Below are 27,465 nucleotides of genomic sequence, written 5' to 3'. Positions count from 1 at the left end.
TACCACCTTCAACCGAACAATTACAGTCGTTGCATTTACAAAATGTAATATTTAAAAGTCTGGTTTTCCAGACATTAAAATAGGATGCGTAATAAAAGTAGACTTAATAAATAGTATATTCGCCCTGTGTAAATAATAATATATAAGAACTGTATCTAAAATAAATGATGGGTGATAAATACTAATACAACAGGCTGGAAAAATAGACATTTATTCGTTTTAATATCATATATATATATATATATATATATATATATATATATATATATATATATATATATATATTTTGAATGTGTTAAAACTTGACACCGGGCGACGCACCCTAAAAACGGCACCGTTAGAATGGTTTCATGCTGAAGAGCCACTTAAAAGTAAGCATTTTTTTCTCTCTCGTAAATGTAAATAAGTGTAAATGCCAACATCATCATATATGTCGAAAGGACTGATGCCTATCAACCAAAACATGAGCTCATTGATGTCATTAAGTGACATAAAAATGACTTTTTTACTCCTGGTCGGAGGCTTCCGTATATATTTAGTTTATATGTAGTGTTACGTCCTACATAAATGTAATGATTCAATGCTCAAATATTTAGTAGAGCATAAATTGTGATTTAGTGCCCATTTAAGCCACAACTAGGCTAAGTTGTAACGTACGTATAGCTGGTGCAACCAGCCCCTGATGTTTATTTAGCTATTTATTTTATTTTTTATTCTTTATTTTAATGGTCAGCCATTGACTGATACTAAACATACAGTACTGATGTTTATTTAGCTATTTATTGCATTATTATTTATACTTTAAGTGGTCAGCAATTGACTGATACTAAACAGTACTGATGTTTATTTAGCTATTTATTGTATTTTTATTTATTCTTTATTTTCTCAGTGTTCATTTCTAGAATTTGTTGACAATGTATAATAATAATGCCAAATGTTCTTTGATAAAAATATTTGTTTAAGAAAGCAGCCTTCTGAGTACCTTTGCATAGACATATCGGTGCAAAATTGGTGAAAAATCCACATAGTAAAGGTCTGTTTTCATTCCAGTTCAAAAATTAGCTATATCGGTCACCATATCGGTAATCTGTGAATTTTCCCTCTATAAAATCGGTATCGGTCTCAAAAATCCCATATCGGTCGGGCTCTAATGCTTTTCATCTTGTGTGTAAGTATATTTTGCTCCACTCCTACCCCTTAAAAAATGTCTTCCTGGACTGGAGAGGATTCAGGCGTGGCCTCCAGCTTGCCTCTCTCCCAGGCAGCCAATAGGTGCACAAGACCTGTTCTGGCCCCACCCCTTGGGCTGGTTCTGCCTGAGCAGCTTTGTGTGAAGCATGGAGTGGGCCCCTCTCCTCCTCCCTTTTGCTTTAATGGCTGTCAGAGACGGCAAATAGAGGGAGAGCAGACAGAAAGGGGTTGCGTTTGACTCAGAAATAAGGGGAAAAAGATAACACTGCACAACACCATGCTGCCGGGACATCTTAGAAACCCACACGTGAGTCGTGCCATTTTGTTGTTTTCTTTTGCTTGTTCTCTCTGCCTCTTTCCTTCCCTCCACTGGTTGTAATGATTATGTGCAGCCAAGAGGGAGAGTCTTGTGATGCCTTTTAGCAGGGATGATGTCTGTGTGTGTGTGTGTGTGTGTGTGTGTGTGTGTGTGTGTGTGTGTGTGTGTGTGTGTGCTGGAAACATGGTGGATTTCATATGAGTTGGATGTACTCGCAATAGCTTGGTGTAAGCAACGTGGCGTCTGTTATTTGTTTATGTCTAGGGAAAAGAGTAGACATTTGGGCAGATGGGCTGTGCTCTAGAATCCCTATATTACATAGCAGGACAACTGTGAGAATGGTGTAGATTTCTCAAAAGGCCTAGCACTGCCTTAAACTATGATTTATGTTGTTGTAACCTCATTTGTGATGGCCGTGTGGGAGTTGGGCCTGTGAATGAGCTCTCGATAATAGAGCACAGACACCATACTGTCAGAGAGGTAATATTCATGTCATATTAAAGGAGTAACATTGTGTTGGAGTAGTCTTGTCCCTGCCCTCTTTTATAATTGTTGAGTATCTCTGAATATGGGTTCTAAATAGTCATTTTAATGCAGGGCTGCTAAGTGAAAAGCTCATCAGTACTACATAACACCTCATGTTAAGGTTACAGTATGTTACATCCTTTAGAACAGACTTTGACAACAAATACAACAAATATACATTCATATATTGATATATGAATCTAAATTATCAATAGAATACGGTGAGAAAAAGTATCGCAATATATCAATATTTGATTGTATCGACACAGCCCTAGATTCAAGCATTCACTCATTCATATGTACAGTCCTGCACAATATCAAATCTTTTGTCAACCTGTTTTACCAGCTTGGGTCATCGTGACACGTCAGATGCTCAAGAGTGACAGATAAACAGGTGCAAGAAAGTAAAATTCCAGATGGCGTATAAATTTGAAATATGCTGTTTGTCATAACTAATTTTAACAAACTCATTTATCAATTTGAGAGCACATAATTCTGCACACCACTTTAAATTAGATTATAAGATTGTTATACACCCTCTGAGCACATTATTAGGAACACTATGGTCCTAATAAAGTGCCCAACATTGTCTTCTGCTGTTGTAGCCCTCAAGGTTCGACATGTTGTGCATTCTGAGATGCTATTCTGCTCGCCACAATTGTACAGAGCAGTTATCTGAGTTACCATAGCCTTTGTGTCAGCTCAAATCAGTCTGGTCATTCTGTGTTGAACTCTTTCATCAACAAGGCATTTCCGTCCGCAAAACTGCCGCTCACTGGATGTTTTTTGTTTTTGGCACCATTCTGAGATCAGCTTTTACAGAAATAACCAGCCCATCTGGCACCAAAAATAATGCCATGGTCTGAATCACTGAGATCACATTTTTCCCCATTCGGATGGTTGAGGTGAACATTAACTGAAGCTCCTGACCCGTATCTGAATGATTTTTTTTGGGGGGGGGGATTTTTCCCCTTTTTCTCCCAATTTGGAATGCCCAATTCCCAATGCGCTCTAAGTCCTCGTGGTCGCATAGTGATTCGCCTCAGTCTGGGTGGCGGAGGACGAATCCCAGTTGCCTCCGCGTCTGAGACAGTCAACCCGCGCATCTTATCACGTGGCTTGTTGAGCGTGTTGCCACGGAGACATAGCGCATGTGGAGGCTTCACGCCATCCACCGCGGCAACCACGCTCAATTCACCATGCGCCCCACCGAGAACAAACCACATTATAGCGGCCACAAGGAGGTTACCCCATGTGACTCTACCCTCCTGGCTGGAGTCACTCAGCACACCCTGGGATTCGAACTAGCGAACTCCAGGGGTGGTAGCCAGCGTATTTTACTACTGAGCTACCCAGGCCCCTGTTCTGAATGATTTTTTTGTGCATTGCACTGCTGCCACATGGTTGACTGATTAGAAAATCGCATGAATACGTAGGTGTACAGGTGATCTTAGTAAAGTGCTAAGCGAGTATATTTATATTAATTAAATCTTTAAAATGTAATTTTACCTTCTTTTTTTTTTTTTTTTTTTTTTTTATAAATGTTTATACATTGAACAATGCAATAATACCAGTACCACTAAATACAGTCAAACAATACAGTAAAAATACAAAAATATACAGACAGTAAATACACCTTCTATTATGAACATGTTTTTAATTTCTGAAGTAGAATTAATTTTGACTTTTTTTCTTTTTTTTGTGTGGAGCATAAAGAAAAAAATGTCTTTGTTGTACAGTTCTAACATTGTAATGAAGAAAAAAACTCTTAATCAAAAAAAGATGTATTATTGATAATATTTATGAAAACAATAAAACAGAAAATATCACATATGTTGACCCTCATGACAGTGTGTCAAGGTCACTAAGTCTCTAAAATATATCAGATATTTTGACCTTTTCTGATACAGCAACGTTAGTTCAGGTGAAATACTTTTTACATTGAAAATGTATTTGAAGACATATGTTTGGAAATAATGATTAAGATGTGTACACAAAAAATTTGTTATTACTTTTTACTTGGTTTCACCACTTTCATTAAAGTAATTAAATCAAGACTTTTACAGATTAGGATTTCTAAGAATGAGCGTTTTAAACTAGGTTTTTATAATATTTTTCTTTTTTAATAATCTTTGACATTCTTTTACATTATTTGTCATTGACACAGTTCAGGCCTCACCATGCTCATTTCAGTAAGTCTTTAGCAAGAGCTCTCTGGTACAACTGGTTTGTCATACCATTTAGTTGAGCTTCTTCACATATGACATGACCAGATTTTCCTGTCATCCTCCACTTTGTGTTCTTAAGAAAACGCAAACCGCAAACCGCAAATCTTTTAATTAGGTTGGTAGTGTTATAATTAGTCGTATTTCATAAATCTGGTATGCATAAATGTGATCAAAAAATGCCTCACAACAATGCGTACCACATATAGGCTGATGTTTAGTAATTATGATTTATAGGTTCTTCATACTTAAGTCCTATAACATTGGGATACATTTTCCTTAATTGTTTCTTAAGGAACTACATTTTATTCCGATCTCTGTATTGCATCTTGTAGGCCTACTTACTGAATAAATAAGGACCTGGAAATATTGTTTGACTTTGGCTGGCTTGGTCATTTCCCTTAATGCAATGGGACTTTGACACCCACAACCATAGTTGGTAGGTTCCATGTGCTTACTATCCAGTTGCATTGTTTGCTCTTTGTCTGTTAAAGCAAATTCAAAGTATTTGAATAGTCAATAATTGTCCAAACGCTGTGCAGAAGCAAGTGTCAGGGAGTATCCACTGGGTTTGAATGAGTGTATTCTAGTCACTAGTCAGGCAAGTTGTTCTCTTTGCAGATGCATAGTTTTACTCTCCTTTTTAAAGTGATGTAGCTACATCTGCCTCTTCTTTCTTTTCCTTCTTATTCTGCTTTCATGCCTCAGAGTGTTCAGGTCAGGAATACTCATGTAAGTACAATCCTTCTCAATTTGGCAACCCTGGCATGAAAGTTATGATCTGATTTACTACAATTCTGTTTTTGTTTTCTCTCTTTTTTTTCTTTTTCGAACACCTTAACATTAAAATAAATGTTACCAGTCCTGGATGCTTATTGGTCAATGCAGACTTCCGGCTGTGCTAAAATATACAATATAGTTATAGCTATGCACAAGAATGGCACTTAATGAATTTCCTTTATAAAAGAATGTTTTAATGAAAATGTTTTATTATCATGTACTAACCATTTTATACAAGCAATAAGACACTCCACTGTGCGTCAACCATGACTGCATTCACAGTATAGCATGGCTTCGTGTACCTTATTGCTTAAGTATAGCACACTTAAAATCAGATAGCCTAGTCATAATCCAACAACAGAGAATGTTACTGTGTTGGATTATTTGGATTTTATTTGGATTATTTGGTGCAGTGCCAAGGTGTGAATGATGATAATTATCGTTAAAGTTTGTTTGCCTGTCCATATAAATAATCTCTCATACCTTTAGACCTCTTCTAAAGGACTTTACAACACTTTGTAGGTGTGTTCCAGAGAGAAGGGTGAAAATAAATGGATTTAACAAACACTTGCAAGTGTTTATACCATCTAAGTTTTATCAATTGGTCTTTGAAATAATTTAAAGGAGTCGGCAAGCATTTTGTGGGCTCTGATCAGAGTTATACTCAAAGCTGATCTTTCAGAATATTGTACACACATGCTAAAAGTTATTGTTTTCCTCACGTAGGAGTTGTACTATCTGAAGACCCGACTTGCGCAGGAGAAGATGGATCGACAGGAGAATGGGCTGAAGCGTCGGCTACGCGTTTGTGTGGCCACATGTAACAGAGCGGACTACTCCAAACTCGCCCCCATCATGTTCGGCATCAAGTCACACTCAGATATCTTTGACCTGGAGGTGGTGGTGCTGGGTTCGCATCTCATTGACGATTACGGGTAAGACCTGCATCTGGTTACGCGGGGCATGATCTCTTGATTTTAGAATTAAAGCTGAAGTGTGTCATTTTTTTCGATGTTAACGTATATCCATCCTAGTTTAATATGCAGAGATTTTAGAGGTCGGACCGATAGTGGATTTTGCCAATACCGATAACAAAGGTGGTGGAAAAGTTGGATAACCGATCAGTCGGCAGATAGCTTTTATAAAAAATTTTAAAAAACATTTATGGAATGATAAAAAGTTTCTTAGTCTCTCCTTACTATAACGGGCACAGACATTGAGGCTACAAAAGTGAAAATGAATGAATTCCCAAAAGCAGTTTATTGTGCAACCAAAATCCCAATAATAACCAGAAAAATTAAGATTTGGTGCCTAACACTGGACTTTAACTGTAAACAAGCCCAAAATGACAGAGACTTGGCTCTGTTACAATGCTCTATATGTAGCCTGTAGCCCAAAGTACATTCCCTGGCAAAAAAAAAAGTCGCATACTCTAATATTTCATTGGACCGCCTTTAGCTTTGATTACGGCGCGCATTCGTCGTGGCATTGTTTCGACAACCTTATGCAACGTCACAACATTTATTTCTGTCCAGAGTTGCATACATTTTTGGCTGAGATCTTCATGACATATTCACGACGGGAGAGTCGAACCACTTCGTAAAGTGTTCTCCAGCACATCCCAAAGATTTTCAATGTGGTTAAGGTCAGGACTCTGTGGTGGCCAATTCATGTGTGAAAGTAATTCCTCATGCTCCCTGAACCACTCTTTCACAATTTGAACCCGATGAATCTTGGCATTGTCATTCTTTTCCACGACCACGGGAAACGTCTTCCGACATGGTTGTTTAAGAAATGAGAAGCTACACACTGCATCAGTTATGGTTAAAAGAATTGTTGCCAGCTGAAACATATTAATCACTGCAATAACAATCCATTCATAGGCTCCTAAGTATCTGCTTATTTTAATCCAAACGTTTTTTTGGCCAAATTGTTTTTTTGGCCAGGCAGTGTATACTTCGGTTTTGACACAAACGCTTCGGGTCTGCATACAGTCGAACACTAGCCTTTCAGTATACTTCATTTAACTGTGCGCATAATCATGCGCGCTACGACTGCTATGAGATACTGGACTATTTATCTTCAAGAGTTTAGACCCATAAAGATGTCTTTATATTCCTTGAGTAATACAAATGCAGGTATCTCCTCACGCACGCGCTCTTGATGTTCATATCCACTGTTGTCGTTTCCACATTCGTCTCCTGTTCTTTACTGGCAATTACATCTTCTCGCACTTCTTCGTGACAGCAACAGCTCAACTGTGAGTGTTTCCACCTTGTGGACCCACTAATTAGTGCAAATAATAGAGCGCAACTGTGCCCACCCACTTTTTCAGCTGTGTCGGTTCCAGAAGTATTTTCCCCATTGACTTTTCAAACAGTCCTTCACAAAAGAGTTCTAAACTAGGGATGCACCGATACCGATGTTTTTCTCTTCTGATTCCGATATCTGAAATCTCAATATCGGCTGATACCGATCCTGAAGTGATACCAGTGTTGTTGTTTTTTGCATAATCAGTTTAGAATATCTTTACATTATTGTGTAGAATTAATTGAGGGTACTCTGTAATATGTAAAGAAACACAAACCTCTAACTACACATTATTTCAATATAAATGTATAGCTTATTAAGAAAAACATTATTGTTAACTAGTATACTGGATAATGTAGCAGCAAAATTAACAGTAATAACAGTCTGTTCAAATGTTTTTCAATTTTGTGTCTGGATTTTAAAGGAAGCAGATCTATTTTTTTGTTCAGTTTAGTTGTAAGATATCAGTTCACTTTTCATTCACAGTTATTTTTTGGAACACATTCAACTTAAATATTGTTATAATTTTTAAACTAATAATAATAATAATAATAATAATAATAAATTATTATTATTATTATTATTATTACTATTACTATTATTATTGGCTTTAAGAATTTTAAATACAACAGTAATATTTCTAAATCGTGCACCTTTAACTTTAAAACCCTCTGGCTTTTATTTTGACATTCTGAACTTTCCAGGAAGTCCTTCATGTGTCTGTTTGTGGCAATTTCACAGTAGTTTAATTGGCTTCTTATTCAAATTCTGGTAAAATGCACCTCCGGTGCCATTCTAAATGCATATTATAAGTGAACCGAATTATTGCGCATCTACATCTGAGATGCTGTTCGTGAGTAGCGCTCAAATATTGTGCACCACTTGAAGGCTAAAAATAGCCTCGAGTGTGTGTGTCAACAGAGCACCACTAACGCACTGGTCCTGCGCATGCATTTTATATATTTACTTATTAAACACAGCCTTTTGTGATTCACAGAGCTATCGCACGTCTTCAAGAGGCTTTGAATAAAATGCACGAGTCATATGAACTACTTTAATTGTGTTTTTATGGTTCTTTTATGTTATTTTTGGAGCTTGAAGTAACGAACATGACTAACACACAGTATCGGATTTGGATCGGGCTCGTCGGACCGATACCTGATCCGTCTAAAATCGTCAGTATCGGAGCCGATACGATCCAGGTATTGGATTGGTGCCATCCCTATTCTAAACCATGAACCAAACCAACCAGCTTTGAGTTGAATCACAACATTAAAACTTTGACTTGTAGTAAAAACAAAATTGAAAATCAGATAAAAAGACAAAGGTACTCTGTGTACTTATCATCTTTCACGAGTGCACAAACTACAGTCCCATAAAGCATTGCAAATGACGTAATCAGATAAAAAAACATATAAAACAAAAATTTTAGGTTGTTGATTATAAGTAGAGAAACAATATATCTTATGTTTATTGCAAAATATTCTGAAATATGGCCATTCTACCAAATTGGTGCAAACTGCGGTCCCATAATAAAATTAGAAAAAATATATATGAATTCCGATAATAGATATGTCGTAAGAATATGTTATGATCTATTAAAACCAAAGGCATTAAGATAATAATAATGTAAATTTGTACAAAATCATAATTTATATAGTACTTTCTATTTGGAGGTGGCTGTCCAATCCATCATCCTTAAATTTTAAAATATCAAAATAATACTTAATAATTTTTTCGAATTTTTTTCAATGTTGTTTTTTAAAAGATCTTTTTATTTTATTTTAAAGTTAAAGGAAATTATTTGGATTCTATCGATGGTTTAATTTTTAAATAATTCAACTTTATTTAAAAATTTATGGTGAGTAGTTCGATCCCATAATTTTGAAGTAAATGTGCTCTAAAGTCTGAAAAATCAGTGTGAAACATTAAGAATAGTCACTACCGCAACACCTATTAGTACTGTTTGTCCTTCCAAATACGAATGATAGAAACAATTGTTATGTCTTTAATAATTTATCACTACATTTTATTTATCACGTTTTTTGTCACGTTTGTGTTTGTAATATTTTCAACATAAAGATTATGCAAAATATTTTAGGGAATATGACACAACCTTTCAAACAAAATGTCAAAATGTCATACCGAAACAGTGAAGTCGCTACCGAAAGACCTGGTGGTATTTCATAAATAAAGGAAAATTGAGTTAACTAAAAGTTTATGATAATGATTGATTAAATATATATTTATTTTCATGAATCATTAACTCTCAAATCAATATCATGTAGTGTATGCATTTTACAGAGAACATTTGCATTTAGATTTTTAGTAAACTTAAAAATGTCATTTTTATTATTTGGTTATAAAGATCTTTTAGAAAAATTCATAAAAATAATGTTTATAGGGGGAATAGAAACAAATTCTTAAAAGATAAAAAGAATCCTTTTTATTTTGGTGTATTTCTATGTTTTGGTAGTGACATATTTTGGGAAAAGAAAAACATTACAAAATATTCTGAAAATATAATATGAAAACTGACTGTTCTTTTACTACCTATTTGTTCCTAAGATATGGTACAATACACTGTATATGTGGACAAAGTTTTCTGGAATTTTTTATTTTTTTTATATAAATGTTTCCACCTTTGAGCTTGCACCAATTCGGTAGAATATGCCATATACTAATAAATAAGTAGTTTGAGGGTGAAGGAAGACGACACTTAATGCGTCATGAAAGTGGGCTGTCTTTTCCGAGCTTTTTTTCACGGGGTTGCTTGGCTGTGGTTCTTTGATTGGTGGATCTTTCACTGCTGTACCATGGGTAGTGTAGTTGTTTACCAGGAATTCCGCTGTTAAACGTGATTTTTAAACAAAGTTTAAATAACGCTGACCGATGGCTTCAACAGAAGCATATACCATGGATTAACAACCTTAGAGCACACTGTCGGTCTGTCTTTAAAGGTTTATAATTATTGATAAAAATAAATGTGTAAAAATGAATGGAATTTTTACTTCCGGAACCTGACTGTTGCGCTCTATTCCAGGTGCATGCTCATACTGCGCTTTCAGTGCTTGAGCACTCTGCTGATAAAGAAATTTGCGTCATGTGTCTTGTACGCAGACGCCTAGCATTTGCCTCTGGACTTAAATATTTACCAAATCTAGCATTTTATAGCCTATATATTCACCAGATAAAGAGTTTTGTGTATGTCACTAGATGAGGTATATTGATGAGGAATAAAACAATAGTTTAAACTATCGGTATATGTTTTTGCAGATAATAGATAGCTCCAAAAAAAACAACTGTCGGCACCGATTAATCGTTAAAACTGATATAACAGTCTGCCTCTAGTTGATTTTCCCCAAAACGTGGGAACTGTGGCCCTTTGGCACTATCAAGACATTGCTCTGTTTGTTGGAGTATCCCAACTAGCTTTACACAGCAATATTAGTTCAACCAATGGCAAGAGTTTGGGGCGGAACTACCTGTCAGATGGGGAGTATGTTTGGGAAACCTGTTTGAAAACAGTAATTATTTTAGCAGAGTAGTAGCCAGTGTTCTATTTTACTGTTAAAAGACATAAGCTATAGCTCCAGTAATCATATATCTTAATTTGAGTTTGGGTGTGAGAGCGTCATAACATGAATCAGCACAATATCTTACTGTTACCATGGAAATGTTGGAACGTAGCTCTTGCTGGTGGGAGTTTTGCCCTCACAGTGGGCTGCTGCGGGTGGCTAGAAGCCACTGTCTTTTATCAATGAAGCCAAACCAGTCAGAAGTCTTCTTTTTTTTCCTTGGGTCATGAAAACTGGGAGCAAAGAGACCATGTGTTTTCAGTGCAACCTCTACCTCTTCTAAGGCAAATGCAATGCATGCTGGCACTTGTAAATGTGTTTAATGGGATCAGAGTGTCAAGAAACAGTTGTGTTTTAGCAGATTTCTGTCCAAGACTGTTATAAGAGACTATTCCCAGTGCATTTTTTAAATGTAATTTGAATAGATGCCAGTATGATACACTATATTGCGAAAAGTATGTAGATACCCACTTCTTATTCATGAAGTTGCCTATTCAAGTAAATGTTTGTGAGGACAGATATCTTAATGTTATGTCATACAGTGACATTCTAGAGAATTGTGTGCAGTTCATTTTGTTTTAGTGCAAATGTCTCTCTAACTGTCTGATTTAACTTTTTAACATGTTTTATGATGATTTTTTCATTTTCATCCTTAGAAACACCTTTCGTATGATTGAACAGGATGAGTTTGATATTGGCTCCAAGTTGCACACCATAGTTCGTGGTGAGGATGAAGCCGCCATGGTGGAGTCAGTCGGTCTCGCTCTCGTAAAGCTTCCCGACGTCCTCCAGCGTCTCGCCCCTGACATTATGCTCGTTCATGGCGATCGTTTTGACGCCCTGGCCTTGGCGACGGCAGCGGCTCTGATGAACATTCGCATTTTGCACCTGGAAGGTGGAGAAGTGAGTGGAACCATTGATGATTCCATTCGTCATGCCATCTCCAAACTGGCACACTACCACGCTGTCTGCACGTGCTCAGCCGAGAGACACCTCATTTCCATGTGCGAAGACCATTCTCGAATCTTATTGGCTGGCTGCCCGTCATACGACAAGTTGCTAACTGCCCACCAACGAGATGATTATGCTGATATCATTAAGTCCTGGCTCGGTAAGTAGATGGATGGGATGGGGATTTCTAAAGCAGATCTGTGAGACCTGAAGAATACTTAATCCTCCGATCAAAACATTTTGATGATTATTATTAATGGAATATTAATGGAATTGTTAAAAGACAACATCAGGTCTATCGGCAGCATTTGTGGCATACTGTCAATTTCCACAGCAAATTTGGACAAGTCCATCACTTTGTAAAAACAAGTAGAAACTGTATTTACAGAAAGGCACTTAGAATGAAAGTCTATTGGGCAAGAGATTACACTTTGATAAATGTTAAAATGCACACTTTCAAAAGTATAGTGTTCTGAATGACTCGCCCCTCCCTCTCGTCATCACCCCGCCTCTTAGGGCCGCCCTTCAGCTAGGCTCACAACGGGAGTGGGCTGGAGATGAGGAGAGGTGCTGTTTTATGAGTCTCATTTGGGCAGCGGATAATGAGGCACACCTGATGTGAGTGGAGCCTCATCAACGCTGCTATAAAAATGGACAGAAGCCACCGCCCCTCGTGCCATGGACCACGGAGGGGAGAGCGTGCATTCATCGGACCCTGTCCACGTCCTGGACCATTCCTGTCGACACTCCCCTTTCCTACAAAGAGTCCTGTCTCACCGCGAAGACGCCAGATTCCCCCTTTTTTTTGGACAGTTATTACACTTATTATGGTCACATTAATTCCCCTTTTGGACATATTCTGTTTATTATTATTTCCAATAAACATCTCTCCGAGGCCTGACGCCATGTTCACTGTGTCTGTCTCTTGCTCACCCTGCCGCAATAGCCACAAGACATAGTCATATAAAGCTGTGAAAAACCTTGTAACTTGCACAAGGAGATCAAAAAGGGATGCAATATAAATATCTGCAAAGTACTGTTTGCATGGTGCAAACTCCACCCACAGGAATGACATAAATAATGCATAACCAGAAGTTCATAAGCCAAAAAAATTAATCTGGCTGCTAAGAAAATTAGACAGTTGCACAACTCAAATAACACAGCAGAATTTTACAAAGTGATTTAAAAAAATTTAAGCTGCACATTTCTGCTCTGAAACCCTCTGGAATGCCTTGCCCCTTATACTTCCATTGTAAGTGCATGACCATAAACGCGAAGAACGAGCCAAAATTATTTTCTGCTGTAATTGACAGCATGTCACAGAATGGTTGTGAAAGAGCTTAGCTTATTTTAAACCTGGAAAACCCCCTTAAAATTGCAAGTTTTAAAATGTTTAAAAAAAATCAGTTTTGATACCAAACAAAGCAAAATGCATTTTAAAAGTTCTCTCTCTCTCTCTCTCTCTCTCTCTCTCTCTCTCTGTGTGTGTGTATTTTGTTATTTCTTAAACAGGAGATCATGTGAACGAGCAAGACTATATCGTAGCCCTGCAGCATCCCGTTACCACAGACATCAAGAATTCCATTAAGATCTATGAGTTAATGCTGGACGCTCTCATCTCCTTCAACAAGAGAACTCTCATACTCTTCCCCAATATAGATGCAGGTCAGTTGCTTTTTGTTTATTTCTCTCAAATCCTTCTCAAAGACTTCACAGAACATCTTCAGCATGCCTGCCATCAATATGTAACAACAAATTGACGAAGTAAGAGATGGATTGAGATGTTAATATCACTTGCCAACGGGGCAAAAGAACATCTGCGTTCAGTTTTTTTCTGCAGATGTTTATTTCCACAATAAAAGACTTTATGTGGCTTTATCAGTTCCTGTCCTGATGTGCAAGATTACTTTTGCAAGACAGATTAGTACTGGAGACATAAGTCAAAAGGTGCTTTTTCATCTGTTGGAATAAAACCAAAATCTGTTTCCAGAATCCAGAGGTGTACAGTAACGAAGTACAAATACTTTGTTACTGTACTTAAGTACAGTTTTTTAATATTTGTACTTTACCTGAGTATAAATATTTCTTTGGACTTTCACTTGACTACATTTTGAACAGAAAACTGATACTTTTACTCCGATAAATTTCTCCAGACTCTTTCATTACTTTTGCGACTGAACACCGCAAAAAAAAACAAAAAACAGTTGTACATGCAAAAATGCATGCAGATCGGTGATAGTGATGTGTGATTCATTGAAAGAATCATTCGAGTCGAATCTTTAAAATTTGATTCCTTTGAACCGAACAAGAATATTCAAAAAGCGGTCTGAATGATTCGTTTTGTGAATCACGAATCTGAATCAAAATTACAAGTGAAGCGTGTGCCAAATTACATTTTCCGTCGTCTGTCTCCACTGGGGAAGACAAAAAACTGCTCATGTGAGTTACTTTTTTTTTGTTTTTTTGTTTTTTACTAATTAATTTGATTAGTCTAGGCTTAAACATTATGAAAGCTGCTAAATAATGAAGTTATGTGGGATCAGTCTCCCACCTTTCCAGGAGACCTGTTCATATAAAAGTCAATCACATGCTTTTATATTTTACATTTAAACAAGCTATGATGTGTATGAATAATTATCAATGTCCAACAATATTTATTTTTATATTTTATGTGAATGGTCTTTGCCTAAGCAAAAATAGTTTTCTGGTGGTTGCTAAAGTTTTATATTTGCTTTGTAGCACATTTATTCTATAGTATGTGGTAACTAGGTTTTTCTGGATGGTTGCTAGGGCATGCTATGCAGTTGTCAAGGTGATCTCTGCTGTGTGTTTTGGTGCATTGATACAGTATGTAGTTGCCAGGTTATTACTATGCTGTTGCTAAGTTGTTTTTGCACATTGCTCTGCAGTTGACAGTTCTAGGTGGTTGTCAGGTTGTTGCTATGCTGTTGTTAAGTTGTTTTAACTGTGTTTCAGCACATTGCTATGCAGTTGCCAGGGTGTTCTGGGTGGTTACTGGGTGGTTGTTTATTGGCCCAAATGAAAAGAGCCCACCCCCACTAGTCTCTGTTCTGGTCACTAATATGACTCAACTCCCTCCTTCAGTGTTCCAATTTTTATGGACTGTGGTGTTCATTTACACTCATCCCATAAATATGATCATTCTGATGTGACTTGAATGCACCATTAAAGGGATGGTTCATTTAAAAATGAAAATTCTCATAATTTTCTCACCCTCATTCGATCCAAGATCCAAGTGTATGACTTTCATTTTTTTCCTGCAGAACACAAACAAAAAAAGATTTTCAGAAGAATATCGCTGTTACGTGGTTAGCTAGTTAGCTGTAAGCTCGTTGCCACGGAGAGTAAAAGATGGACTTTATTTATTTTCCAGCATTGTGTCTCACCAATTAGGTAACAGCGAAGTGTGAAATCAGCACTCACCACACACAATCCACCACCGCACCATTGTCTGCTGAGCTGCAAAAAGATGCTCTGATGTTTTCCCTTTCAGTCTGCTACATTACTTACTGCACCGACAAAATATAGCTGGCTAACAGCAAACAGATGTGAATGTGATAAACATGAGTGACATGGTTGTCAGGGACAGGGTTAGCATTATATTAGTTATATAAAATGATGGGGTCATTTTTTATTAAATTTCCAGTATGTATTTCACAAACTAGTTAGCAATTTAACAAGAAGAGACCGCTCAAATCCGCACCGTTTAACTCCGCCCTGTCTGCAGAACCACCGCCAGCTCCGAGTCAGCTCTGTAAACAATGGAGATGGAGTGCGCTCTGCTGGACAAACTACACTATGACACCAATTCTAAAGCATTGTTTTCTGCATTATATGTTCTGAAAAAAAGTTTTCATATTGGCGCATATCGGTAAAATATATGGCGATACCGATATATCGGTGAAACGCTAATATCGGCCGACCGATATATCGGTCGGGCACTAGTATAAACATTAGAAAGGGCGCTGACACAGTCTATAGACAGCATGATTAGGGATAACAGTTACAGAGTTCAAGATCACAGGCCAAGAGTCTATAGGATGTTGGTTTGACATCTACATAAAGGCATTTGAACAAAAGCTTAAATTTAAATGGAACATTTAATAGAAAACAAGATTTTGAAGAGTTTTATTCACTCTGTAGACATGCTTTAATATTCACGTTGCAAAGCTCCATCCCCATTCCACCAATCATTTATTGAAAGTAAGCTGCAAAATTGGGTCTATCAGAATTAATCAAAGTCACAACCACAATTATAAATAATGTAATTTGTGCAAAGTCTGCTTTATTCTCAGGGTCAAAAAGAGGGCAGATTATTTGGTTAAGCTAAATTTCGATGGTTTTTCTTGACAGAAATATTGAATAACATTTTAAGTGGGCTTTTGGGGGAAAAGTACAACAGGAAGGCCTAATTACTCCAAATTCATGACGTATTTGCAAGATGAACTGCCGACGGAAGGTCTATTCATGCAAAGACCGAAAAATGTAAAACAAATTCACCCCTGTATAGTTGTTGTCATTGTTCTACAATCATTTATTCTGGTGCATGGATCAGTGGTCAATGCATGAGATTTATATCTTTAACCTAGTTATGGCATTTATTTACCTTATTTGGCGTAACTTTCATTATGTTCTTTTCATGTTTTTGATACATTTTGAGAAATATTGAATCTGTGTATTTTGTGCGAGTGAGATGAATAAAGAGTGCTGTTGCATATACATCCTGTGTCTTCTGTCTTTATATTTATACACCTAAATATTATTTATTCTGTCTTTATCTTTTTTTCACCCAATTTGGAATGCCCATTTCCCAGTGCGCTTTTAAGTCCTCGTGGTCGCGTAGTGATTCGCCTCAATCCGGGTGGCGGAGGACGAATCTCAGTTGCCTCCGCATCTGAGACTTTCAACCCGCACATATTATCACGTGGCTTGTTGAGCACATTGCCACGGAGACATAGCGCGTGTGGAGGATTCACGCCATCCACCGCGGCATCCACGCTCAACTCACCACGCGCCCCACCAAGAACAAACCACATTATAGTGACCACGAGGAGTTTACCCCATGTGACTCTACCCTCTCTAGCAACCGGGCCAATTTGGTTGCCCCACCTCACTGCTATATTAATGCCAGGATAAAATAACATGCACAGTGATTTAATGTAAATAATGTACATTAAAACAAAACACCTGATATATTATGAGTTATCCACACATAAATATGTAAGTACATAAATATTATAAAAAGAAAGAATGTGTTTATAGCTTCTATTTTATTTATGTACTGCATATTTGCATTGAATTCAGAGTTTTGTGTGTGAGACAAGTAAAAGAACACAGCACCTCTGTGTTTGCCAGTTGATTAGCACCACCAACACGCTGGATTGTGCAGCAGCAGTGACTGTGGAAAAATGACAAAAAGCTCTTATCTCATTGGTCAGTAGTTTTCATTGCAGTCTGAAGAAAAAAAGTCTGACTGCTCTCTGTAAAAAACGTTCAGATTGTCATCGGATGATTTGTCAGACCCAATGTGAATAGCGCCATGGGAAGCACCATGGGAATCAACTGCTCCTAAACAAAAGCTTGTTCGGAACTAACATTTGCCCAGAAAAATTGGGTCTTTGTGTGAATAGGCCTGTAGACTGGAATATGGCCCTTTCAACATTAACACTATGCTGCTCTGTCTTTGTCTCATTAAGGCAGTAAAGAGATGGTTCGTGTGATGAGGAGAAAAGGAATCGAACAGCACCCAAACTTCCGTGCAGTGAAGCATGTTCCATTTGATCAGTTTATCCAGTTGGTGGCCCATGCCGGCTGTATGATCGGGAACAGCAGTTGTGGAGTTCGGGAGGCTGGAGCGTTCGGGACTCCTGTTGTTAACCTGGGTAATCGCCAGACAGGTCGAGAGACTGGTGAGATAAGATATGAATATGACATTTTGATCTGTAAAGAGAAATTTAGGTGTTACAGCAGCTAAGATTTGATCATATTTTCAGTGCTATTATAGTGTTTATCCAGTGGTTTGGAGAATTCTGTCAGTTGATAATTCTGTTAATGGATAAATGAATTGCTGGCCAAGGTGAAACTTGGCTAAGTGTAGAACTTTCTATCATCATTTACTAACCCTCACACTATTGTTCCAAACATATATAATTTTCTTTCGTCTGTGGAACGCAAAAGGAGATGTTAGGCAAAATGTCTGAGCTGTTCTTTTCCATACAACAAAAGAATCACATGTGCATTCATTCCAAAACATTCAAATGCGTTGTGTGGCGATCAGTTGTGAGACATGCGCGAACAAATAATGTTTGACATCATTGACATTATACAGGTTTGATGTTAGTGATGTCAAACATCTCTTATATTCCTATGTCTTGTGACCAATCGCATTTTATTGTGTGAATATTTGTGTATACGTCCACAAATGCGAATTAGATTTGAAATCTATGACAGAGGGGAATAACAACTTGACTGGTCGGTTCAGCAATGTAGTGCAGAAGTTGTATGTACTGCATTCTAGTAACTTTTTTTGGTGTGTTAATATATCTATAAATCATCTTCTACTTTTGTTGTATGGAAAAGAGCAGTGTAAGCATTCTTCAGAATGCTTCCTTTTGTGTTCCACAGAAGAAAGAACATTCAGGATGCAGCTCAGTTTGTATTCTTGAAATCGGCATATGTTTATTCTTCAGAAAAACTACAGACTGCTTTTTTGTGTAATTCAGTTTTCATGTCTTGATGAACCAGTTTGACCAATGCATGTTGTTGTTACAACAGGGGAAAATGTTCTACATGTGCGAGACGCAGACACGCATAATAAAATCTTCCATGCCCTGAAGCTGCAGTTTGGAAAACGCTACCCCTGGTAATAAGATCATTAATGTTTCTGACTAATTGACCGATCAGAATCAATTACTCTAGAGAGCCATCCTATTTTGGGTCTCAGTCACCCTGAATGTCCACTAAACGTTCTAACTCTATCCACTAGCTCAAAAATCTACGGTGATGGAAATGCGGTCCAACGCATTTTGAAGTTCCTGCAATCAATCGACCTATCGGAGCCGCTTCAGAAGAAGTTCTGTTTCCCACCGGTGAAGGAGTGCATCTCTCAAGATATTGACCACATTCTGGAGACCCAGAGTGCTCTTGCTGTAGACCTGGGGGGGACCAACCTGCGTGTGGCCATTGTCAGCATGAAGGTATACAATGGCAGACTTCTAAAATTAAGCATAGAAATCCAGATCATCTTCTGGACATGTCATCAGAGAAGTAATTGAAGAGCATCCTGAACCACAATATGTAGAACAGGCTGAACATCACAGCTGTGTTTGGTTATGACAAGATGTGTTTGCTTATGACGTGTGCATGTATGTTTTTTTGAGCAGGATATGGAAGCACATACAGTACGTCAACATTTTATTTCAATAAAACATAAAAACTCTGCTTGTACAACAAACAGCAGTAAGTTTGATCAGAAGGGTTGCATAATCTCTGTTACTACTGTGTGTGAAGAGGGAAAAAAATTCCATAAATTACACAATTAATTCAATTTTTATATTTTTGCACAGTGAAACAATCCAAAACTTCTTACTTTGAATTTAGAAATAAGTTTGCATAGCACACTTTCTGGTGTGTAGTGTGAATGTCTTTTTGAATGCAGTAATTTGACTAGGTACTTTATTGGTTTAGGTGTATAACATTCACATGGATCATACCTCCACTCAGAGTGATGGAGACGTACCACCTCTTACCAACTGATCAAATAAACAATCAAAGAGCTGCAATATAATAATCTGTGGGAGAAATGGGACATTATTGTAATTCCACTCAGAATGCATGTACTGGTTCAGAAAATATTTCCTTATTATTTTTAAAAATTGAATTACATAATTTTCAGCATGATTTTTATGAGTGTTTAATAAGTGCCTGTCTGAAATTCTGGTTTTCCTGAATTTTGTCTTTACCGCTTTGTAATTGTAATTTTTTTTATTTATTTATTTTTTTTTATTTGTCATGAGATTGGGTGTTTATTTATTTAATCATGTATGTGGATGTTTGTGTTTCAGGGAAAAGTGGTTAAGAGGTATATTCAGCTGAATCCTAAGACATTTGAAGAGAGGATGGAGCTGATACTGACCATGTGCAAACAGGCCATGGCTGATGCTGTTCACCTCAACTGTAGAATCCTGGGTGTCGGTACGTTTGTGCTCAGGTCCATTTGTTCCATTTATCATGTTTTCCATGTTTCCATTCATTCTAAATTTCTAAAGAGACATTTTTTTTTTGCTCTTCTCTACAATTTTTCATTATCTATGAAAATATTTCAGTGATATCAGTCTTCGTAAATGCTTGTGTAGAGTAAAGCTTGCCTCCAAGGAAGTGTGAACCATCAGTCTTTTTACATTGAAGGTCTTATTAGGGACTTCTGCAAACTAATAAGTATAACTGTTTAAATCTGTTCTGTCCAGTGATCATAAATGACTGGAATGATCATAGAAAAGTCATGGAAAAGCATTGGTGAAAAAGCTAATATCCTTTCATCTATCCATTTATTCAAAGATTTTATTGTGTTTCAGGTGTAAGCACAGGGGGCCGTGTGAACCCTCAAGATGGGGTGGTCCTCCACTCCACAAAGCTGATAAATGAGTGGAGTTCAGTGGACATCCGCACACCCCTTTCCAGCACCCTCCACTTGCCCGTCTGGGTTGACAATGACGGGAACTGTGCCGCCCTTGCTGAGAAAAAGTTTGGCCACGGAAATGGCGTGGAGAACTTTGTCACTATTATCACTGGAACCGGTTCGATTCTTTTCTTATGTCTTTTACTGCTGTTACTATGTGGGGTGGGGGGGAGGGGGGGGAGGGTGGCTCTCTCTTTATTTGACAGAAAAGATGATGAACTAACAGACAAAGATTTTAGAGCTGTTTGACTGGTGATACTAGTTTATCAAGTTTCCACACCATTTTCAAGCAGCTCTCTACCCCCTTTTCATAGAAGGGCCATTCTTAGGAAACAGTGCCATTGTATGTATTTTTTTTTTAAATACAAATTTTTTTAAATAGACATTGGGGGATGCATGCCCTCCAATATTAAGATAAATGGTCATAAAATATGTTTCTTTTTTGTATCAACACTGTTGCATTCGATTTCGGGGCTGAATATTACAGGGGTAGAGGTCATTGTACAAATGGCAAATAATGGCCTTTATTTGATCAAATATTGCACAACACTACATTATTTACAGTGATTATTGTTGTGCTATATGTGTAAGCAAAATTAAAAATTGATAAAGACTGTAAGAGAAATTTACATCTGTTTGATTCATGAGGTCAAAAAAATTCACACTCTTAAATATGATCAAAGCATTATATTTAAAGGGGGAATTTTACAGATGAAGTCTGCATTTTCTTACAAAAATTAATTTTTTATTCAGTGTAACTCATTAAAATTAAATGAATGAGGACATGCACATTGACACTTAAAATTAGCATAGCACCACACTAAGCAGGACACAAAGAACACAGACCAAATATGACGCAAAGCAAACCAACACCACTTTGCAATTCAACAGAGTTATAATGTCAGTGCTGCATTAAAAAACATTTCTCTCTAAAATCAGCGCCCCTTCAAGGATTAATAATAATAGGAAAACTAACGAATACAATAGGTGCCACAACACCTTAGGTGCTTGGCCCCTAATAATAGTCAAATTATTATTATTATTATTAATAATAACAATGTGATATATTATTATTGTTATTACTAGTATTAATAATAATTATAATGTATATTATTATTATTAATAATAATATTATTATTACGACTTCTACTACTACTAATAATAATATAAATAATGAATAAAAGCAGGAAAGCAGGATCCCTTTAGCCTCAAGGGCAGCACTATTTTTTTATTTATTTTATTTATTAAAACATATTTTAATTAATTTTTTATATTAATGAGGTGAGCAGACTATGCTATTTAATACGTAATGGACACATGTAATTAACACAAGTAAAATAAAACATTATATTTAAATATATATATATAATATATATATAGCAAAAAAAAATGTGCATACTCTAATATTTAGGTGGACTGCCTTTAGCTTTGATTACGGTGCGCATTCGTCGTGGCCTTATGCAACGTCATAACATTTATGTCCGTCCAGAGTTGCATTCATTTTTGGCCGAGATCTTGTATTGATGACGGGAGAGTCGAACCACCCCGTAAAGTGTTCTCCAGCACATCCCAAAGACTTTCAATGGGGTAAGGTCAGGACTCTGTGGTGGCCAATTCATGTGTGAAAATGATTCCTCATACTCTCTGAACCACTCTTTCACAATTTGAGCCCGATGAATCTTGGCATTGTCGTCCTGGAATATGCCTGTGCCGTCAGGGAAGAAAAAATCCATTGATGGGATATCCTGGTCATTCAGTACATTCAGGTAGTCAGCTGACTTCATTTTATTGCCGCATAGCGTTGCTGAGTCTAGACCTGACCAATTGAAGCAACCCCAGATCATAACACTGCTTCCAGAGGCTTGTACAGTGGGCACTATGCATTACGGGTGCATCGCTTCATGCACTTCCCTTCTTACCCTGACACGCCTATCGCTTTGGAATAGGATAAATCTGGACTCATCAGACTTGCTCCACATTCCAATCTTTATGCTCCCTAGCAAATTTATTTTTTCCGATAAGTATATGCTTATTGAAATCCAAACGGCAACTTTTTTTTGGCCAGGCAGTGTACTATTAATGATCATATATAGGCCAATATGTTTTTTGGTTGTTTGTTTTAAAAGATCCACACTAGACAAGTAGGCCATATACTGCTGCGGAATGCACCACTCTAAAATTGAAAATATATAATTAAAATGTACATTTTGAGAAATGTCAACATTTTTTGCCATATATAGAAAGATGATGATATGTTCTGTTGTTACTGTCAAAGATTGTCATGACATACTGGCCACCTAGTAAACACACACAGACAATTATATCCAATACTAGCTCCAAAAGCGCTTCAATAAGACAAACATCATTATCTGTTACCCTCTTTTCAGAATTATTTTAGGTAAGCAACGCAAATCACTAAAAATTAAGCATTTGGGAGAAGATGTCTCAACTCCGCTACTGCAGGATTACCCTTTTTTTCCTGTTATTACTGTTTGTGACAAGCATACATCTCTGTTGAGTTCATTTGTCACCCGACAATCGATTGATTCAAGCTATAGCAGTGACGAGCAGGTGTTGAAGAGAGACTCAGCGGGTGCATGTTTAAAGTGGCTGAGAGCATGCACAAACTGTTATCAACGCACGCTTGCAGACCCCGCCCGCACTCATGTTATATAGTGGTTAATAATCAGATTTATATTCACGGACTTGTAGTTTAATTCATTATTTTTATCCGTTTGCCTTTTCCTCTATAATGGTTCAGCAGTTTATCCATACTGAGAATTACAGTAAATGCTGTAGAAAATTGATACCTCAAAATTCATACAAATTCAATCATTTTATGTGATGACAACAGCACGCGGGCCACAAAAAGATTGGGCCACATGTTGAGTACCATGGCATTAAAGTAATGCTTTTCCTTCCTATGGATACAAATGTGAATATACGTATTAGAAATACAGGTTTCTCCAGCTGCTATTATTCTCGATTCCTGATTGATCACATTTATCTGATGAAGTGTAGGAATACTTGCATACAATTAAGCCTGAAGCTGATACAGTCAACATTTATGCTTGACACTGGAATTTTGCCTGTAGCTTTGACATTTGTGTTTGACATTTGTGTGTGTAGGAATTGGGGGCGGTATAATCCAGCATAATGAACTAATCCACGGCAGCACATTTTGTGCAGCAGAACTGGGACACATCGTAGTCTCTCTGGAAGGACCAGAATGCATGTGTGGTAGCCACGGCTGTATAGAAGCCTACTCATCAGGCCTTGCCCTAGAGAGAGAAGCCAAGAGACTGCATGACGGTGAGATACAAATACGCATACACACACGCACACACACAGACATTTGCACTAAATCATATTTATCAGCCTCGCCCACCCTGACACAAAATGTTCCAGTTTCGTAACTTTTCCTTTCAGTTGACTCTAAACAACAAGACTGGTTCGTACTGCGTTTGTAAAATGTCACAGTTAACATTACGTTAATCATCACTTTTGTTTTCCACTTGTCTACATAATCTTTGTCATCTTTACCATACCAAAGCTAAAAAAGCAAAACGTGAACTTGCACCCGCTCTCAAATGTTGGTTTTGTATTTCTGTCCTCGTCATATCTCATATTGCACCACCAGCCATTATCTATTCATTCTTTAAAGACAAACACAGACCTAACCCTGATATAAGGAAGTAGTAATCACACTGCATGCTGGTCTGCATTGTTGTGCAGTAACTAAGAGTAGTGACGCTACTCACCTGACCACATTTTTCTAGTATATGACAATAGAGTGCAACAATCTGGTTTTGGAAGTAAAATCCCATTCATTTTCTCCATAGGGGAGTAGATTTCTAACAAAAACTTATAAATCTTTGAAGACAGACCTACCGTGAGCTTTGAGGTTATTAATTGATGGGTATGTGCTTCTGTTGAAGCCATCAGCCCTTGCTCTTTCATCTTCATTTTTCAAAAATCAAGTTTTGTAGAAGAACTTCCCCATGATCTTAAAGTGAAGAGATCCACCAATTAGAGAATTACAGCAAACAAAGCTCTGTGAATGATACAATAGAGTTGATCTCCCTACATTCTCAAACTACTTTTGCAATAAAATCGAAATATATTGTTTGTACACTTATCAACAATTTTAAAACAGCAGTTTTATATTTTCCTATAGTTTTTAATTCGATTACATCATTTGCAATTCTTCATGGGACTGTAGTTCATTCCCTCATTAAAGATGTTAAGTACACTGTCTTGTACCTTTAGTCTAATTTTCTAAATTTGTTTTGCTTCAAATCAAAGTTTGTATTGTTGTGATTCACGGTGTTGGTTGGTTTGTTCATAGCGTTGAACTCTTTTATGAAGGATTTTATGAAATCCTTATGGAAGAAGTGAATGGGAAAAATACTATCGGAACAAGACGGCTGAAAAAGTGGACGGGCACTGTTGCACTCTATAGCACAGCAACATAGTGTTGGAGTTCTAGTAACAAACTAATTACCAATGTGTGTTTTAGGGTTATTTAATTTCATTTTAATTCTGGGTTATGGTTCTAATGGAAAAGTTGTGATTAAAAATGTTACAAAGTTTAAATATGTCTTATTAACCTGTAATTAATATGTAATTACATAATATGTCTGCGTTGCATGTTTTTGCCATGCATGTAAATGTTGTAATTACATGTTTTTCCATTTTGATGACAGAGGACTTGCTGTTGGTGGAGGGAATGACTCTGAATAACAAAGAACAGGTGACCGCTATTCATCTCATCAGTGCTGCTCATCTCGGCAACTCCAAAGCTGAGAGCATACTTAACACAGGTAAGACCCACCAGCACCATTCAAGCACCATATGATATGGTATGTGTTAAAGAAGAACTCTAATGGTCTGTCTGTCCCTCCTCTTCTCTCCCAGCTGGCACTGCTCTGGGTTTGGGCATCGTGAACATCCTGCACATGGTTAACCCGTCTCTGGTGATCCTGTCTGGTGTTTTGGCTGGTCATTATGAGAATCCAGTCCGTCAGGTCATCAGCCAGCGCGCTCTCCTCTCGGCACAGGAGACTAAGGTCATGGTGTCTAAGCTCGAAGATCCTGCCCTGCTTGGTGCCGCGAGCATGGTACTGGACTACACCACCCGCCGTACCTACTGAAACCAGGAACCAATCAGTTACAGACTTTGGGACGGAGGGCCAATCGTGTTCTTTGTTTATATATTAAGTCGATAGTGGCTTCTTAAAGCCTGACCTAAAAAACTTCAGTGTGCTTTTATGTGTCCAACGAGAGCACACATTGTTACAAGCAATTGCTATCCTATTTTGAATCAAAGACCTAATCAAGGTGTTTAACTAAGATAAATTGAACTATATAAAGAATTTATGAAGGAGGATTTGATTTTAATGTTTGTATGCACAATGAAACTGGGTATTTAATACAAGGAGGATTCTGTAAATATACTGATGCGGTTTTATCACCCTCTCTCTCTTACGCTCTCTCTTTTAGCGCCTTATGCTGATCTATTGCCAAGTCTTTCTTATTTTTTGAGCACCATATGTGTAAATTGTTTACTCCAATCATCCAGCCCATATGAATGAGTGAATGAATGAACATACAAACAAACTGCTGTTTGTCCAATGTATTCTATAATATATTATTTAATCATTAAAACCACTGAACGCATGTCATTATATTACCATTGAATTGTTTTAATTTATAACTGGACTGCATACATGCTGCTATTCACTCACTACATATGTAAGCATTATATCTGATGATTAATGAGGGATTGTAGGACAACTGCATTCGCAGTATTTGCCATTAAAGTGTATGTATAAACTTGTATGCAAGTTTATATATATCACAAATGTTGTCAAACAAAGCTTTACTTGTACAATTGTACACTGAAACATCAGTGGTTTCAGGTTTATTAATAAACTGTTTTTTTTTCCTATGCAATGCTTTATTGATGCATTTTAGGGTTTTTTTTTCACAGTTGAATGTCTTTTTTTCACTGTTTCTATGAAAATTCATAATTTACTCACCCTCATGCCATCCCAGATGTGTATGACTTTTTTTCTTCTGCTGAACACAAACGCAGATTTTTAGAAGAATATCTCAGCTCTGTAGGTCCTTTCAATGCAAGTGAATGGTGGCCAGAACTTTGAAGGTACAAAAAGCACATAAAGGCAGCATAAAAGTGATCTATACAACTCCAGTGGTTAAATCCATATATTCAGAAGCAATATGATAGATGTGGGTGAGAAACAGATCAATATTTAAGTCCCTTTTTAACTATAAATTCTCCTCCTTGCACTGTAGATGGCGACATACACAAAGAATGTGAATTGCAAAAAACAAAAGATGAAGAATATGAAAGTGGAGATTTATAGTAAAAAATAACTTAAATATTGATCTGTTTCTCACCCACACTGATCATATCGCTTCTGAAGATATGGATTTATCCACTGGAGTATAGATTACTTTTATGGTGCCTTTATGCACTTTTTGGACCTTTAAAGTTTTGGTCACCATTTACTTTAATTGTGTGGACCTACAGAGCTGAGATATTCTTCTAAAAATCTTCGTTTGTGTTCATAGTTTAGTCATACACTTCTGGGATGGCATGAGGGTGAGAAAATGATGAGAGAATTTTCATTTTTGGATGAACTATCCCTTTAAGCAATGCTATGCTAGATTGGTATGTTTGCTATCCTGTGTGAGCCATCTAGAGGGAAAAAGGTGTCCTCACAACTGTGCTTGGACTAAATTTTTGATGTGTATACCTGCTAAAAGTGAGTTAAATGTTAAGAGTATGAGTACACTAGTTTATAGATGTCCTCAAAGCTAACAAACATGGACTAAATCCAAAATTCTCTTATTTGATCTTTC

The 27,465-nt window shown here is 37.1% G+C and overlaps 1 protein-coding gene across 5 annotated transcripts in view; it reads left to right on the top strand.

The window, feature by feature from the left end:
• The window catches only part of LOC127443665 (bifunctional UDP-N-acetylglucosamine 2-epimerase/N-acetylmannosamine kinase-like), a 44,732-nt gene extending 18,207 nt beyond the window's left edge, over positions 1–26,525 (top strand). For 2 of the 5 annotated variants that reach the window (XM_051702409.1, XM_051702407.1), the window contains exons 2-12: positions 5,767–5,975; positions 11,585–12,039; positions 13,392–13,544; positions 17,597–17,809; positions 18,675–18,762; positions 18,886–19,096; positions 19,964–20,093; positions 20,474–20,695; positions 23,707–23,889; positions 25,284–25,400; positions 25,495–26,525. In XM_051702409.1, the coding sequence (XP_051558369.1) occupies positions 5,806–5,975; positions 11,585–12,039; positions 13,392–13,544; positions 17,597–17,809; positions 18,675–18,762; positions 18,886–19,096; positions 19,964–20,093; positions 20,474–20,695; positions 23,707–23,889; positions 25,284–25,400; positions 25,495–25,730 (2,178 nt within the window). In that variant the 5' untranslated portion in view covers positions 5,767–5,805 and the 3' untranslated portion in view covers positions 25,731–26,525. Of the gene's footprint in view, positions 1–1,344; positions 1,499–4,968; positions 4,993–5,766; positions 5,976–11,584; positions 12,040–13,391; positions 13,545–17,596; positions 17,810–18,674; positions 18,763–18,885; positions 19,097–19,963; positions 20,094–20,473; positions 20,696–23,706; positions 23,890–25,283; positions 25,401–25,494 lie in introns of those variants that run through there. The other 3 variants (XM_051702405.1, XM_051702408.1, XM_051702406.1) reach the window with 3 other exon arrangements.
• The last annotated feature ends 940 nt before the right edge of the window (positions 26,526–27,465 follow it).

This window comes from Myxocyprinus asiaticus, chromosome 7 (genome assembly GCF_019703515.2).
Source record: "Myxocyprinus asiaticus isolate MX2 ecotype Aquarium Trade chromosome 7, UBuf_Myxa_2, whole genome shotgun sequence".
NCBI lineage: Eukaryota > Metazoa > Chordata > Actinopteri > Cypriniformes > Catostomidae > Myxocyprinus > Myxocyprinus asiaticus.
The sequence above is the reverse complement of the archived record's forward strand: the minus strand, read 5'-3'. Positions and strand labels throughout refer to the sequence as shown.